General features: G+C 48.2%; 1 protein-coding gene across 1 annotated transcript in view; it reads left to right on the top strand.

The window, feature by feature from the left end:
• LOC141144038 (uncharacterized) overlaps window positions 1-15126 on the top strand; it is a 57296-nt gene that overhangs the window by 18773 nt on the left and 23397 nt on the right. Inside the window, exon 2 of the mRNA XM_073629376.1 lies at window positions 13414-13502. Coding sequence (XP_073485477.1) covers window positions 13442-13502 — 61 coding nt within the window. The 5' untranslated portion in view covers window positions 13414-13441. The remainder of the gene's footprint in view (window positions 1-13413; window positions 13503-15126) is intronic.

The following is a 15126-nucleotide window of genomic DNA, read 5'->3' as shown; positions in this document are numbered from 1 at the left end:
CCCGAGGGAATCAATTATAACAGAGTCACACCCCCATGTATTGCCCTAAGCGCCATTTATTCCCGGGGAGCAGCCAATGGCTGTTGTGATTGATTCCCTCGGGAGTCTCTCAACATAGTCCCCATCTGCAACCACCACCTTGAAAGACCTTCTTTTAAAAAATTCCATGTCCATGAGATGAAATTGCCTTCAGCCTTTGCCCCTGACCCCCGGGTTGCTACATCGAACATCCAGACATATTAGAACTCAGCGCTCTCCAGTGTCTCCCGTGTCCACCATGGGAGGACGGGAGGGGTCTACCCCTTTGGGTGCCTCTTTTATGCCATCTTATGTTCCACTGGTTTCTTCAGATGACAATGATTGACTCCTCCTGAGGAAGCGCCTTACGCTGCGAAACATGTAGAGGACTGTGTCAAGATCTACCTTTTCGGTGCCCCTTGTGATCCTTGGGGCTCATCGACCCTTTGAAATCTCTTGAATGAAAAATACACGGCTGTAACTATTGTTTGTACAAAGCCCTTTTTGTAAATTGCCCCCCTTCCTTATTTTAATCACGTTTTTCTAGTAATAAATTGTTACATTTTATCATACTTCTTGCCTAATCCTTGGGTACCGAGTCCAATCCTCTCTATTTGTGCCAGGGGCATGTTTGGGGTAGCCCACGGGTATCTTTCTCTAATACTAAACCATTGTGGACGATGGTACCCGCCCCTATCTCTAGATCATTTAGATTGAGGCACTTCTCCAAATTATGGTCAGGAAGTGGAAAAATAGCAGGTCTGCTGGCAGGATCAACAGGATCACCCCTCTCCACCAATCCCTACACTGGCTTCCGATCACCCAGCGAATTCAACTCAAAATACTAACCACAGCATACAAAGCCATTTACAACTCTGCCCTGAGTGACCAATCTTGTCTCCAAATATCACCCAAATTGTCCTCTCCGCTCCTCCCAAGACCTCCTACTCTCAAGCTCTCTCCTCTCCTCCTCCCATACTCCTCTCCAGGATTTCTCCAGAGCCTCTCCCATCCTCTGGAACTCTCTACCTCCACCTGTCCGGCTATCTCCTACTCTGTCTACCTCCAGGCGATCCCTGGAAACTCATCTCTTCAGGGAAATATAGCGGCGCCATACCGCCGATGCCCCAGTGTGATAGGAGCCTAATGCCGCGTACACATGATCGGAATTTCGGCACGCAAAAGATCAGATGAGAGTTTCTCGACGGAAAATGCGACCGTGTGTAATGCTCCATCGGTCTTTTGCTGGCCGAATTCCAGCCAGCAAAAGATTGAGAGCATGTTCTTAACTTTTCAGTCCGAAAATGCGATCGTCTGTGGCAATTCCGATGCGCAAAATCCCAACGCATGCTCGGAAACAATTCGATGCACGCTCGGATGCATTGAGCTTAATTTTCCCGGCTCCTCGTAGTTTTGTACGTCACCGCGTTCTTCACGGTCGTAATTTCAGCGAACTTTTGCGTGACCATGTGTATGCAAGACAAACTTGAGCGGAATCCCATCGGAAAAGCCGTCGTATCTTTTTCCGACAAGAAAACTGATCTCGTGTACGCGGCATTAGGGTTGCCACCTTTTCTTCAAGTCAAACGCGAACACTTTAGCGGCGCACAGCAATTTTTTTTTATAGTATAAACTATACATATCTTTTCCTAATAACATTTCTAATCATATGAAGTTAATCACAAGAGTCCCCCTTTACATCAGAGTCCACAGAGTTCCCCCTTTACATCAGAGTCCACAGAGTTCCCTTTCACTGTAAGGGGGGACTCTGCAGACTCTGATGTAAGGGAGAACTCTGGGGACTCTAACATAAGGGATGCTCTGGGAACCCTGATTTAAGGGAGAACACTGAGAACTCTGATGCACAGGGAGGACGCTGATGTAAGGGGGAACACTGCGGCCTCTGGTGTAAAGTGAAACTCTGATGTAAGGGGTGCTCTGAGAGCCCTGGTTTACCTTAGTGTACTCACTCAGAGGCAGGAGAGAGAAGGGGGGAGACTTCAGTCACAGACAGGGATGGATGGTGAGCTCACTCACCCCTTGGCAGTCAGTACTTCTCATCCAGATGTATCTGAGGCTGCTGGACTTCAAATTTACAGCCCCCACTTTCCTTTTCTGAGGCACAGCGCCGGGGATTGGAGTGTGGGCAGACACAGAGGGGTGGGAGTGTTTGGGAGGGTTGTTAATGCTAACTTTGGGCAGTGTGAAAGAGTATAACAGACACTCTCAGCTCAGACAACTGAAGCCAGCAACCCTGCTGGGAAGCCATAGTCCAGTCTGAATCATGTGTCCGGGTTTCAGGCAGTCTGAAACCCGGACGCATGATTCCAAACCCGAACTGTCCGGGTGAATCCTGGACAGGTGGTAACCCTAGATAGGCTCTGCCTCTCTTCCACTCCCTCAGGACCAGTCAATAGCATAAATTAAAGGCCTAGCTAGGCCCCACCCCATTCTTCTTTTTTTTTTCCCTCAAGTGGGTCCAATACTGTAGGTCTTCTAAGAGCTGGACCACAGGTGGGGCCAACCACAGATGGTCCACAGGTGGGGCCAACCACAGACCACATTGCTTCTCACAGCAATTACAAACTTAGGAGGACGTCTGAACCAGTTCCACACCCCGAGGCAGAGGCTCCATGGATCCATGGATCTGCAATCTAGTCTATAGATTTTCCAACATTTCTCTTAATGAGATTTCTCCTGAGGCTGTCGAGAGTGAACGTGGAAGTCCTATCCATTCCTCCATGTGGACAATGAAGGACCATGTTCCTCCATGTGGACAATGAAGGACCATGTTCCTCCATATGGACAATGAAGAACTATGTTCCTCCATGTGGACAATGAAGGACCATGTTCCTCCATGTGGACAATGAAGGACCATGTTCCTCCATGTGGACAATGAAGGACCATGTTCCTCCGTGTGGACAATGAAGGACCATGTTCCTCCATGTGGACAACGAAGGACCATGTTCCTCCGTGTGGACAATGAAGAACCATGTTCCTCCATGTGGACAACGAAGGACCATGTTCCTCCATGTGGACAATGAAGGACCACGTTCCTCCATGTGGACAATAAAGGACCATGTTCCTCCATGTGGACAACAAAGGACCATGTTCCTCCATGTGGACAATCGAAGGACCACGTTCTTCCATGTGGACAATGAAGGACCATGTTCCTCCATGTGGACAACAAAGGACCACGTTCCTCCATGTGAACAATGAAGGACCATGTTCCTCCATGTGGACAGTGAAGGACCATGTTCCTCCATGTGGACAATGAAGAACCATGTTCCTCCATGTGGACAATGAAGGACCATGTTCCTCCATGTGGACAATGAAGGACCATGTTCCTCCATGTGGACAAGGAAGGACCATGTTCCTCCATGTGGACAACGAAGGACCATGTTCCTCCGTGTGGACAATGAAGGACCATGTTCCTCCATGTGGACAACGAAAGACCATGTTCCTCCATGTGAACAATGAAGGTCTTGAGTTTTCGTGGCCGTTCATCTCAGGAGACAGAAGCCAATTCCCCTGCACAGACGTAGGCCGTGGCTGCAAACAGGACGACCGAAACTAAAATAATTTCCAGGAATGTAAAACACCCCCCACCCCGAGAACTTGATACAAACCATATCTTAGGAAAAAAAGGGATTTTTCTTTTACTGCAGTTTAGGGAATTTCCAAAGGAAGAAAACAGATTTGTATTCAATGGTGGAAGCCTTTCTGAAAATAAAATGAAAAAAAAAAACAACACTGTACTGGAACGCTGTAAAATGCATCAAAACGCACTGGAACGCACCTAAGCACACCAAAAACTCACAAGAACACACATGTCCTTATTTAAGAAAAAAAAAAAGGAGGACAGGGGTCAGAAGGGCAGTGTACAGGGGTCCACAGGGTGTAGGACAGAGGTAAGAAGGGCAGTGTACAGAGGTCCACGTGGTGTAGGACAGAGGTCAGAAGGTCAGCGTACAGGGGTCCACAGGGTGGAGGACAGGGGTCAGAAGGGCAGTGTACAGAGGTCCACGGGGTGGAGGACAGGGGTCAGAAGGGCAGTGTACAAGGGTCTGCAGGGGGGAGGACAGGGGTCAGAAGGGCAGTGTACAGAGGTCTGCAGGGTGGAGGACAGGGGTCAGAAGGGCAGTGTACAGAGGTCTGCAGGGTGGAGGACAGGGGTCAGAAGGGCAGTGTACAGAGGTGCACATGGTGGAGGACAGGGGTCAGAAGGGCAGTGTACAGAGGTCTGCAGGGTGGAGGACAAGGGTCAGAAGGGCAGTGCACAGAGGTCTGCAGGGTGGAGGACAGGGGTTAGAAGGGCAGTGTACAGGGGTCCACATGGTGGAAGACAGGGGTCAGAAGGGCAGTGTACAGGGGTCCACAGTGTGGGGGACAGGGGTCAGAAGGGCAGTGTACAGAGGTCCGCAGGGTGGAGGACAGAGATCAGAAGAGCAGTGTACAGGGGCCCACAAGACAGAAGACAGGGATCTGCAGGGCAGAGGATAGGGCTTGGAAGGGCAGTGTACAGGGGTCCACAAGGTGAAGGATAGGAGTCAGAAGGGCAATGTACAGAGGTCCAAGGGGTGGAGGACAGGAGTCAGAAGGGCAGTGTACAGAGGTCCACAGGGTGGAGGACAGGGGTCAGAAGGGCAGTGTACAGGGGTCCACAGGGTGTAGGACAGAGGTCAGAAGGTCAGTGTACAGGGGTCCACAGGGTGGAGGACAGGGGTCAGAAGTGCAGTGTACAGCGGTCCACAGGGTGTAGGACAGAGGTCAGAAGGGCAGTGTACAGGGGTCCACAGGGTGGAGGACAGGGGTCAGAAGGGCAGTGTACAGGGGTCTGCAGGGTGGAGGACAGGGGTCAGAAGGGCAGTGTACAGAGGTCTGCAGGGTGGAGGACAGGGGTCAGAAGGGCAGTGTACAGAGGTCTGCAGGGTGGAGGACAGGGGTCAGAAGGGCAGTGTACAGAGGTCTGCAGGGTGGAGGACAAGGGTCAGAAGGGCAGTGTACAGAGGTCTGCAGGGTGGAGGACAGGGGTCAGAAGGGCAGTGTACAGAGGTGCACATGGTGGAGGACAGGGGTCAGAAGGGCAGTGTACAGAGGTCTGCAGGGTGGAGGACAGAGGTCAGAAGGGCAGTGTACAGGGGCCCACAAGACAGAAGACAGGGATCTGCAGGGCAGAGGATAGGGCTTGGAAGGGCAGTGTACAGGGGTCCACAAGGTGGAGGATAGGAGTCAGAAGGGCAATGTACAGAGGTCCAAGGGGTGGAGGACAGGAGTCAGAAGGGCAGTGTACAGAGGTCCACAGGGTGGAGGACAAAGGTCAGAAGGGCAATGTACAGGGGTCCACAAGACAAAAGACAGGGGTCCGCAGGGCAGAGGATAGGGGTCAGAAGGTCAGCGTGCAGGGGTCCGCAAAGGTGGAGGACAGGTGTTAGAAGGGCAGTGTACAGGGGTACGCGGGGTGGAGGACAGGGGTCAGCAGAGCAGTGTACAGGGTTCGGCAGGACAGGAGTCAGCAGGGCAGGGCACAGGGTAGGGTTGCCACCTCATTCCTTTAAACCCGAACACATATGAATTACACGGGTTCTGAGGCCAATTTAATGCAGATAAGGCACCAAATGAGTTTAATTACCACCTTAATCAGCCACAGAACCCGTGGAAATATTATTTGTTCGGGTTTAAAGGGATGAGGTGGCAACCCTAGTACAGGGTTCCGCAGAACAGGGGTCAGCAGGGCAGTGTACAGGGTTCCGCAGGATGGATGACAAGTGTCAGCAGGGTGTAGGACAGGGCTTTTGGGGAGTACAAATGAAACCCCATTAACCCCCTAAATTCGGACATGATTTAAAACTATCTTCCTTCTTAGCTATCTCCTGTAAACTACCAACTGCCTTGCCACCAATATAATGGACATATTTAGAGTCCATGACAGGGGAGAAGCATAGGGTGACAACCATGGCTTCCTCCATAGATGCAGTGGAGGAAGGATGTAGCCACCCAGGGACAGGAAGAGTGATATTGGCAGAAGTATCAGGTAATCCTTGAAAAAAAAGGAAAAGAATGCAGCCACCACACCAAGGACTAGTAATCTCCAATATATTACATTTTTGGTTTGGGGTTTAAACACCCCCCCCCCCTCCCATATTGAACCCCTACTCTGCTGTTTAATCACTTCGCAGAAAAAAATGACTTTGATTAAATGGTCCCCAGTTGTGAATTTATATGAGGCTTAAAGGGTCAGTCCACCCAAATGTTAATAATCGCATATCAATGAAGTTTGATGGGCGGAGCCACCTGCTTACTGCATCTCTAGATGGGCCCTTGATGAATGGTGGAAAGTAGTGTGGATCTCAAGGTCCAAACTCTTTGGCAGTGCCAGGACAAGGTCACCTAGAGCCCAGGGCGAACATGCCAAATTGCACCCCCGCTTTCTCAAGATGTACAAGCATTATATGTCAGCAAAAATCCCCTCCCCCCAAAAAATAGACCGCTAATCTGTATGCTTAGCTCAAATGTTCTCATTCCACATGTGCTCTCAGCACGATTCCCCCCCCCCAAAAAAAAAATGTCCCTTCCTATCACAAATCCTCTACCCCTCAAATGTCCCCTCCAAGTACAAATCCCCCCCCACTCCAAATCCCCCTTCCCTAATCTCCCATCCTAGCACAAATCCCCTCCCCGCAAATTTCCCCTCCTAGCACAAATGCCCCCCCCCCCCAAAAAAAAATGTCTCCTCCTAGCACAAATGCCCCCCCCCCCAAAAAAAAATGTCTCCTCCTAGCACAAATCCCCCCCACCATATTACCTTTTCTAGCAGAAATCCCCCATCCTAGCACACATCCCCTCCCCCATCTCCCCTCTCATCACAATCCCCCCCTCCCCCCAAATCAGCACACCTCCCCAAATTTCCCTTCCTACAACAATTCCTACCTCCTGCCACCCCCCCCCCAAATTTCCCCTCCCAACACAAATCCCCTACCCCCCCCCCAATCTCCTTGTGGTGCTCCCAAACCTCACGTGATACCAGAGTGCCCAGGTCAGCTGCCCCTCCTGCCCTCGTCCTGGCCCTGCTCTTTGGGCGTTCGGTCAAATTCCCCAACATTTACCTGTGGGGTTATAATGAATAACACTGGTTTTACTTTCACTATTATAAATAACAGATTCCCGCTATCAATTTTTGAATCAGAAAAGGGCTGGCGACTCAGATGCTCTTAAATAAAAGTCCTTTATTGGGTTACATGGGTACACGGGTACAGGCTACGCTGACGCGTTTCGGCTAAGAAGCCTTCATCAAAGCATGATTTGGACTTTTATTCCAGAGCATCCGAGTCGCCAGCCTTTTTCTGATTCAAGTACTGCATTTTGGGGCCTGAATGTCCCAGCTAGAGCACCGGATCACAGTTCACAAATCATCATATTGGCAGTGGAGCTGGGGTATCATTTTCCTTTTCCCGCTATCAATGGATGGTAAAGACGCGGGTGGGTGCAGGATGCCGGTGGGTAGGGCGGTACACCTGGTATAGTTCTGGAAAGCAGGGGGGAGGGTCAATAGTAGTGCGCTCATCTGTGGATTAAAGGTCTGCCTTGTTTTTTGGGGGACCTTTAGGATGTTTTTTTTTTTTGTTTGTTTTTTAGGAAGCAGGCAGGAAAATGTCATTTGATGGCAATTTAAAAAATTTCTTCCTTTGTAAATGTCAGAGTTTTAAAAATCACAGCTCCTGGCCAAATTTAGTTTTTTTTGCATTGGTACATGTTCCCCAGGGCAGTGGTTCGAGTTTGAAGTTCACTGAATACTGCTTGAGCCAATCCCAGGGCAGTTCAGCTTATCCCTATGCAGGAGCTGAGAAGTCCGGCGTTAGTTTTCGGTAGACTTCCCTCTGCTGTGAGACTAAAAACAAGCAGAAGATATCTGATGGGACCTTGGCCTGGATTTACCATTGTGTTGAGTAGAGCTGGAACAAATACACAAATAAATGAGAGGAAATGTCTAACGCTGACCATACATGTTACCATGTGATTGCATCTCCTATAGTAGCACCAGAGCCTGGCTGAATAAAAACACAGATAACGGGTCATTACATTGGTTTTGGTAAATCTAATGGAGATTGTGGAGATTGTTACATATACGGCTCCTTTGGCAACCTCACTCACTGTTCATATCCTAGCAGTAGATCTTCCAGCTTGTTGACTGACTGGCTCGGAGATTTTAAAGATCCTGGAATGGGGACAAAGTTTCCATGTTTCCTTGCTTGACTTTTTTCCCAGATGTCTGCCAAAGTAGTAAAATCCTCCATCCGTAATGATAGGTGGCTGATCCTCAGGGGGCCATTGCAGTTTACATTGGGGGAGGGGGGCAAGGACTGTTTCACAACTGTAACATTTTCTCGAATAAAATTTACTGTTGTACATTATGTGCTTCTGTGAATTTTGATCTCCTCGGGGACTTGTACGAGGAGAAATGCTGGTATAAAATATGTATGAAGCCTACATTTTTTTTCCTTTTTCCATGGAGTGTAGAAGGATTAGATCCATCCACCATATCTTCCTTTATGTCATCCATCCACCATATTCTCCTAGATGTCACCCATCCACCATATCGTCCTAGATGTCCCCCATCCACCCCCCATATGCTCCTAGATGTCACCCATCCACCATATCATCCTAGATGTCCCTCATCCACCCACCATATCCTCCTAGATATCACCCATCCACCATATCCTCCTAGATGTCCCCCATTTGCCCACCATATCCTCCTAGATGTCACCCATCCACCATATTCTCCTAGATGTCACCCATCCACCATGTCCTCCTAGATGTCCCCTATCCACCCAGCATATCCTCCTAGATGTCACACATCCACCATATCCTCCTAGATGTCATCCATCTACCATATTTTCCTTAATGTCATTAATTACCCATGTTCTCCCTTCATGTCATTCATCCACCATGCTTTCCTTCATTTTATCTATCCTCCATGTTTACCATGTTCTTCTTCATGTCATCAATCCACCATATCCTCCTAGATGCCATCCATTTACCATATACTTCCAGATGCCATCCATCCACCATATCCTCCTAGATGTCATCAATCTACCATGTTTTCCTTAATGCCATCCCCAATGTTCTCATTCGTGTCATTCATGCACCATGATTTCCTTCATTGTATCCATCCTCCATGTTTTCCATGTTCTTCTTCATGTCATCCATTCACCATACCCTCCTAGATGTCATTCATCAACCATATCCTCCTTTATGTCCTCCATCCACCATATCCTCCTAGATGTCACCCATCCACCGTATCCACCTAGATGTCACCCATCCACCGTATCTTCCTAGATGTTATCCATCCATTGTATCCTCCTAGATGTCCTCCATCCACCATATCCTCCTAGATGTCCTTCATCCACCATATTCTCCTAGATGTCTTTCGTCCACCATATCCTCCTAGATGTCATCCATCAACCATTTTCTCCTAGATGTCCTCCATCCACCATATCCTCTTTGATGTAATTTATCCACCATATCCTCCTAGATGTCATCCATCCACCGTATCCTCCTAGATGTCATCCATCCACCATATCCTCCTACATGTTCGCCATTCACCATATCCCCTGAGGTGTCATCCATCCACATGTTCTCCATTATGTCATCCATCCCTGATGTTCTCTATGTCAACCATCCACCATGTTCTCTTTTATATTATCCATTTACTGTGTCCTTCTTTATGTCATCCACCCACCATGTTCTCCTTTATATCATCCATCCAACATGTTCCCCTTTATGTCATCCATCCACCATGTTCTCCCAAATGTCATCCATCCACCATGTTCTCCCAGGTGTCATCCATCCACCGTATCCTCCTAGATGTTCTCCATCCACCATATCCTCTTTCTTCATGTCATCCATGTTCTTCATTTTATTCCACCTCCATGATTTTCTTTATATCATCCATCCAACATGTTCCCCTTTATGTCATCCATCAACATTGTTCTCCTTTATGTCATCCATCCACCATGGTCTTCTTTATGTCATGCATCTACTATGTTCTCTTTTATGCCATCCACTAACTATGGTCTTCTATTATTCATTCATCCACCATGTTCTCCTTTATGTCATACATCATGCCCTCCTTTATGTCATCCATTCACCATATTCTCCTTTATGTCATCCATCCACCATGGTATCCCTTATGCCATCCATCTACCATTTTCCTCCTCATGCCATCCATCCACCCCGTTCTCCCGCATGCCATGCATCCACCATGTTCTTCTCCTTTTCTTTATGTGGAAGAAAGCAAGATAATTATTTTGCTCTCTTCCACAATTTTTCACAACCCCCTCTACAGGTAAGTGTTATTCAATATGGGCAAAAAATTGGTATTTTCTCATCCATATTCTTTCCAACAGATGCATATTTGATTTTTGACCCTTTGCAGCACTTCTGCTTGCTTGTCCAGCTAATATTTAACATCCTCCTGTAGCAACACAGTTCAAAATGTGTGATATTCCATATAGTGACATTGTGAGTAGAAATGTTTCATCCACCATATCCTTAGATGTCTGCAATGAAGGGTACTGTTAATACTGTTAACACATACAAACACATTATAGACAACAGTGGGCTTCCAACCTTGTGGTAAATTCCCACAAATACATTCCAAATAGTTTTGGAAAGCCCCCCCCACTTTTCTGGGAAGACTTTCCACAAGATTTTAGAGGGTGTCTGTGGAAATTTGTGCCTAATTATGGGGTCGAGCACTGATGTTGGGTGAAATGACCTGGCTCATGTGTTGGGCCTCACGTTGGGCGCCAAGAAAAAAGACCTGACTCATGACTGGCATTCAAATTCATCCTAAAGGTGTTCAATAAGGTTGAGCTCAGTGCTCTGTGCAGGACACTCAAGTTCCTTCACATGTTTTTATGTAGCTGGTCCAAAATGGTAAACCCTTGTCTTTATGGAGCAGTTCCATTCTGGTCAACCCATGTCTTTATGAAGCTGCTCCAAATTGTTCAACTATGTCTTTATGGAGCAGGTCCAAAATGGTCTACCCATGTCTTTATGGAGCTGGTCCAAACTGGTGACACCATGTCTTTATGGAGCTGGCTTTGTTCACAGGGGGCACAGTCATGCTGGAACAGAAAGGGGTCTTCACCAAACTGTTACCACGAGGTTAGAGGAGCACAATTGTCTACAACGTCTTTGTATGATGGAGTATTACCAGGACCCGTCACTGGAGACTCCTGAACTCCATTACTTGGAGAGATGTCTACATATGTTTGTTTATATAGTGTATTATATAATGATATTTGGCCTTATAGTATATGAATCCTCAGTAGATATGAAGATGTGGATATAGGTGATTGCACATCGAAGGGTTGGAGGTTATAAGCTTGCTTTGTGTTATTATTAGTTACACAGAGGGAGGTGCCCATAGACAGCTCGTGGTGGCAGTTCACCAAGTACTATTCACGCTGGACAATGCATGCCGTGATTACACCCTGTGCCACTGATCTGCAGATGTGGAGGAACAATTGGAAGGACATCTGCTATTCTGCAGGAAAATAGAAGAAGGGGGGGTGTGATGGGGGGGCATCACACAGCATCTAAAATTGGATCTGACATTTTATACACAATCATTGACACCAGGACATAGCCAGGAACAGATACAATCTATTTACTGCTGAGAGTGCTACCTTCAAAGGTTAACGTTTCCACCCAGATATATTCAGGTTGTACAGTAGGTTATAGATGGAGACTGGCTGGTGGGCACCCCACTGGTTGCTTATGTCTCCAGCAGGCTGCAGTGGTGATACCTCCCTACTATTATTCCCAGATCTTTTTGTGCCCACCTGGGAGTTTGGGTTCCAGATTCTTCGCTTACATTCTCCATAATGTAAGATAGAATAAAAGTCCAAGATGAATGAAAGGAGACTGTTGTGATGGATACAGCAGGTATGAAGACCTGGGAACTCAGCACAAGGATTATGGGAACTTCTCATAATGGGCACAGCAGGTGTAAAGACCTGGGCACTCAGCACAGGGATTGTGAGAACCCCTCATAATGGGCACAGCAGGTGTACAGACCTGGGAACTCAAAACAGGGATGGTGGGGACCTCTCATAATGGGCACAGCAGGTGTACAGACCTGGAAACTCAAAACAGGGATGGTGGGGACCTCTCATAATGGGCACAGCGGGTGTACAGACCCGGGAACTCAGCACAGGGATGGTGGGAACCCTTCATAATGCGCACAGCGGGTGTACAGACACGGGAACTCAGCACGGGGATGGTGGGAACCCTTCATAATGGGCACAGCATCTGTACAAATCCAGGAGTTCAGCATAGGGATGGTGGGACCCCCTTATAATGGGCACAGCGGGTGTACAGACCCGGGAACTCAGCACAGGGATGGTGGAAACCCCTCATAATGGGCACAGTGGAAGTACAGACCCGGGAACTCAGCACAGGGATGGTGGGAACCCCTCATAATGGGCACAGCAAGTGTACAGACCCAGGAACTCAGCATAGGGATGATGGGAATTCCTCATAATGGGCACAGCGGGTGTACAGACCTGGGAACTCAGCACAGGGATGGTGGGAACCCCTCATAATGGGCACAGCAGGTGTACAGACCCGGGAACTCAGCACAGGGATGGTGGGAACCCCTCATAATGGGCACAGCAGGTGTACAGACCCAGGAACTCAGCACAGGGATGATGGGAATTCCTCATAATGGGCACAGCGGGTGTACAGACCCGGGAACTCAGCACAGGGATGGTGGAAACCCCTCATAATGGGCACAGCAGGTGTACAGACCCAGAAACTCAGCAGAGGGATGGTGGGAACCTCTCATAATGGACACAGCAGATGTACAGACCCGGGAACTCAGCACAGGGATGGTGGGAACCCCTCATAATGGGCACAGTGGGTGTACAGACCTGGGAACTCAGCACAGGGATGATGGGAATTCCTCATAATGGGCACAGCGGGTGTACAGACCCGGGAACTCAGCACAGAGATGGTGGGCACCTCTAATTCCTCTTCTGTTCTAATAACATTCTTGAGATCTTACATATAATGATTATCTTTAATAGCTGTATATAGATGATTTTATATTATATAAGATGCCTTGTGCCCTCAGTCTGCACTGGGCCCCTGGAGGTCCAGTGCTGGTGGAAAACTTTGGCATGCGGAGTTGTTATTCCTTCTCTGCATTCTGTGTGGAGCCGATTGTTTTATGTTTATTATTATTATCCCTGTGTTATCGTCAATGAATGAATGTTCCCGCAGGAGGGGCCCCGTCCACTTCTTGTTTATACTCCAAGCAAAGCTCTCCTGAGTTACCAATATTGGTTGTCATCTAATGAGACATCTAATGATATTTCTGATCTTCAGGAGTGTGGACGGCTGACTCAGGAGCACCATGACCCACCAGAGAGCCCTGTCACCCCTCGCCCTCCTGCTCGCCTCCCTCCTGTGTTATGGTGAGTTCATTCTACTGATCGGTGCTAACAATGAAAAATGTTTTTTATATTATACAGGAGTGACATCATCGGCCTCCAGATATAAGATATATTATACAGAGTGACATCACTGATCTCCAGATATAAGATACACTATATTACCAAAAGTATTGGGACACCTGCCTTTACACACACATGAACTTTAATGACATCCCAGTCTTAGTCCGTAGGGTTCAATATTGAGTTGGCCCACCCTTTGCAGCTATAACAGCTTCAACTCTTCTGGGAAGGCTGTCCACAAGGTTTAGGAGGGTGTCTATGGGAATGTTTGACCATTCTTCCAGAAGAGCATTTGTGAGGTCAGGCACTGATGTTGGATGAGAAGGCCTGGCTCGCAGTCTCTGCTCTAATTCATCCCAAAGGTGTTCTATCGGGTTGAGGTCAGGACTCTGTGCAGGCCAGTCAAGTTCCTCCACCCCCAAACTCGCTCATCCATGTCTTTATGGACCTTGCTTTGTGCACTGATCTAAATCATTTGGTGTAGGGGGGGTTATGGTGTGGGGGGGGGGGGGGGTTAGGGATTGGGCTTGGTCCCTTAGTTCCAGTAAAGGGAACTTTTAAGGTGTCAGCATACAGTTTGGGGATGGCCCCTTCCTGTTCCAACATGACTGCACACCAGTGCACAAAGCAAGGTCCAAAAAGACATGGATGAGTGAGTTTGGGGTGGAGGAACTTGACTGGCCGGGCCTGTCCTGACCTCAACACCTTTGGGACGAATTAGAGCGGAGACTGCGAGCCAGGCCTTCTCATCCAACATCAGTGTGTGACATCACAAATGCGCTTCTGGAAGAATGGTCAAACATTCCTGTAGCCAACAGTGGACTACAGTTACCTTGTTCCGCAGACCCCCCCCCCGTTATTATTCATCTATTCCAATGTCCCTCTAGTGCTGGACTCCAGTGACTGACATCATATCTTTGAGCCAAGCAGGGCGGATTGTTGGACTAGTAGTCTCTTGAGCAGCCATTCTGATGTTGTGATATTACCCCTGGACTACACATCCCAGAGGTCCCTCTGCAACACCAACAGACCTCTGGGAGGAACTATGAAAGGGCCAGCAGATCCACCCCATGCTCTCTTCTTCCTGGGCCTGATTGAGTGAGCACCTCTCTGCTGCCAGGCCGTGGGGCCCAACTCTGCTCGCACATCCCTGCGGCACCACCTCATCAGACGGATCCAACGACCGCCCGTGTCCAGCAGCTGATGGGTAACCTCCGTTCGTTTTCCAGAAGGACATCTAATAACTTTATTGCATTACATAGGACACTGTACATAGACATCCATATCCTGAACTACTGAATATCACTAGCCTGTTTAAGCTGTCCTGCTTACCATCACTGTGCCATATTTTGAATATAATTCAATGACCTCCAACTGCCAGTGAAGACTACCGCAGGCCTGCATTCCTGACATTGCTGTTGCTATTGGTTAAAGGGCCCTTATCCTATTCCTATTCTATGTGGTCTCTCATTAGGATTTAAAGGTTGAATAGGCCGACCTGGGATCCCCTTTAGTGTGGTATCATATTGCATTAACTGGTGGATTCTTTACAACCCCTCCAGTCTATTCTCTAGTTGGTATTTCA

This window comes from Aquarana catesbeiana, linkage group LG05, assembly GCF_042186555.1.
Source record: "Aquarana catesbeiana isolate 2022-GZ linkage group LG05, ASM4218655v1, whole genome shotgun sequence".
Lineage (NCBI taxonomy): Eukaryota > Metazoa > Chordata > Amphibia > Anura > Ranidae > Aquarana > Aquarana catesbeiana.
Note: the sequence above shows the minus strand (reverse complement) of the source record. Positions and strands in the feature narration are given on the sequence as shown.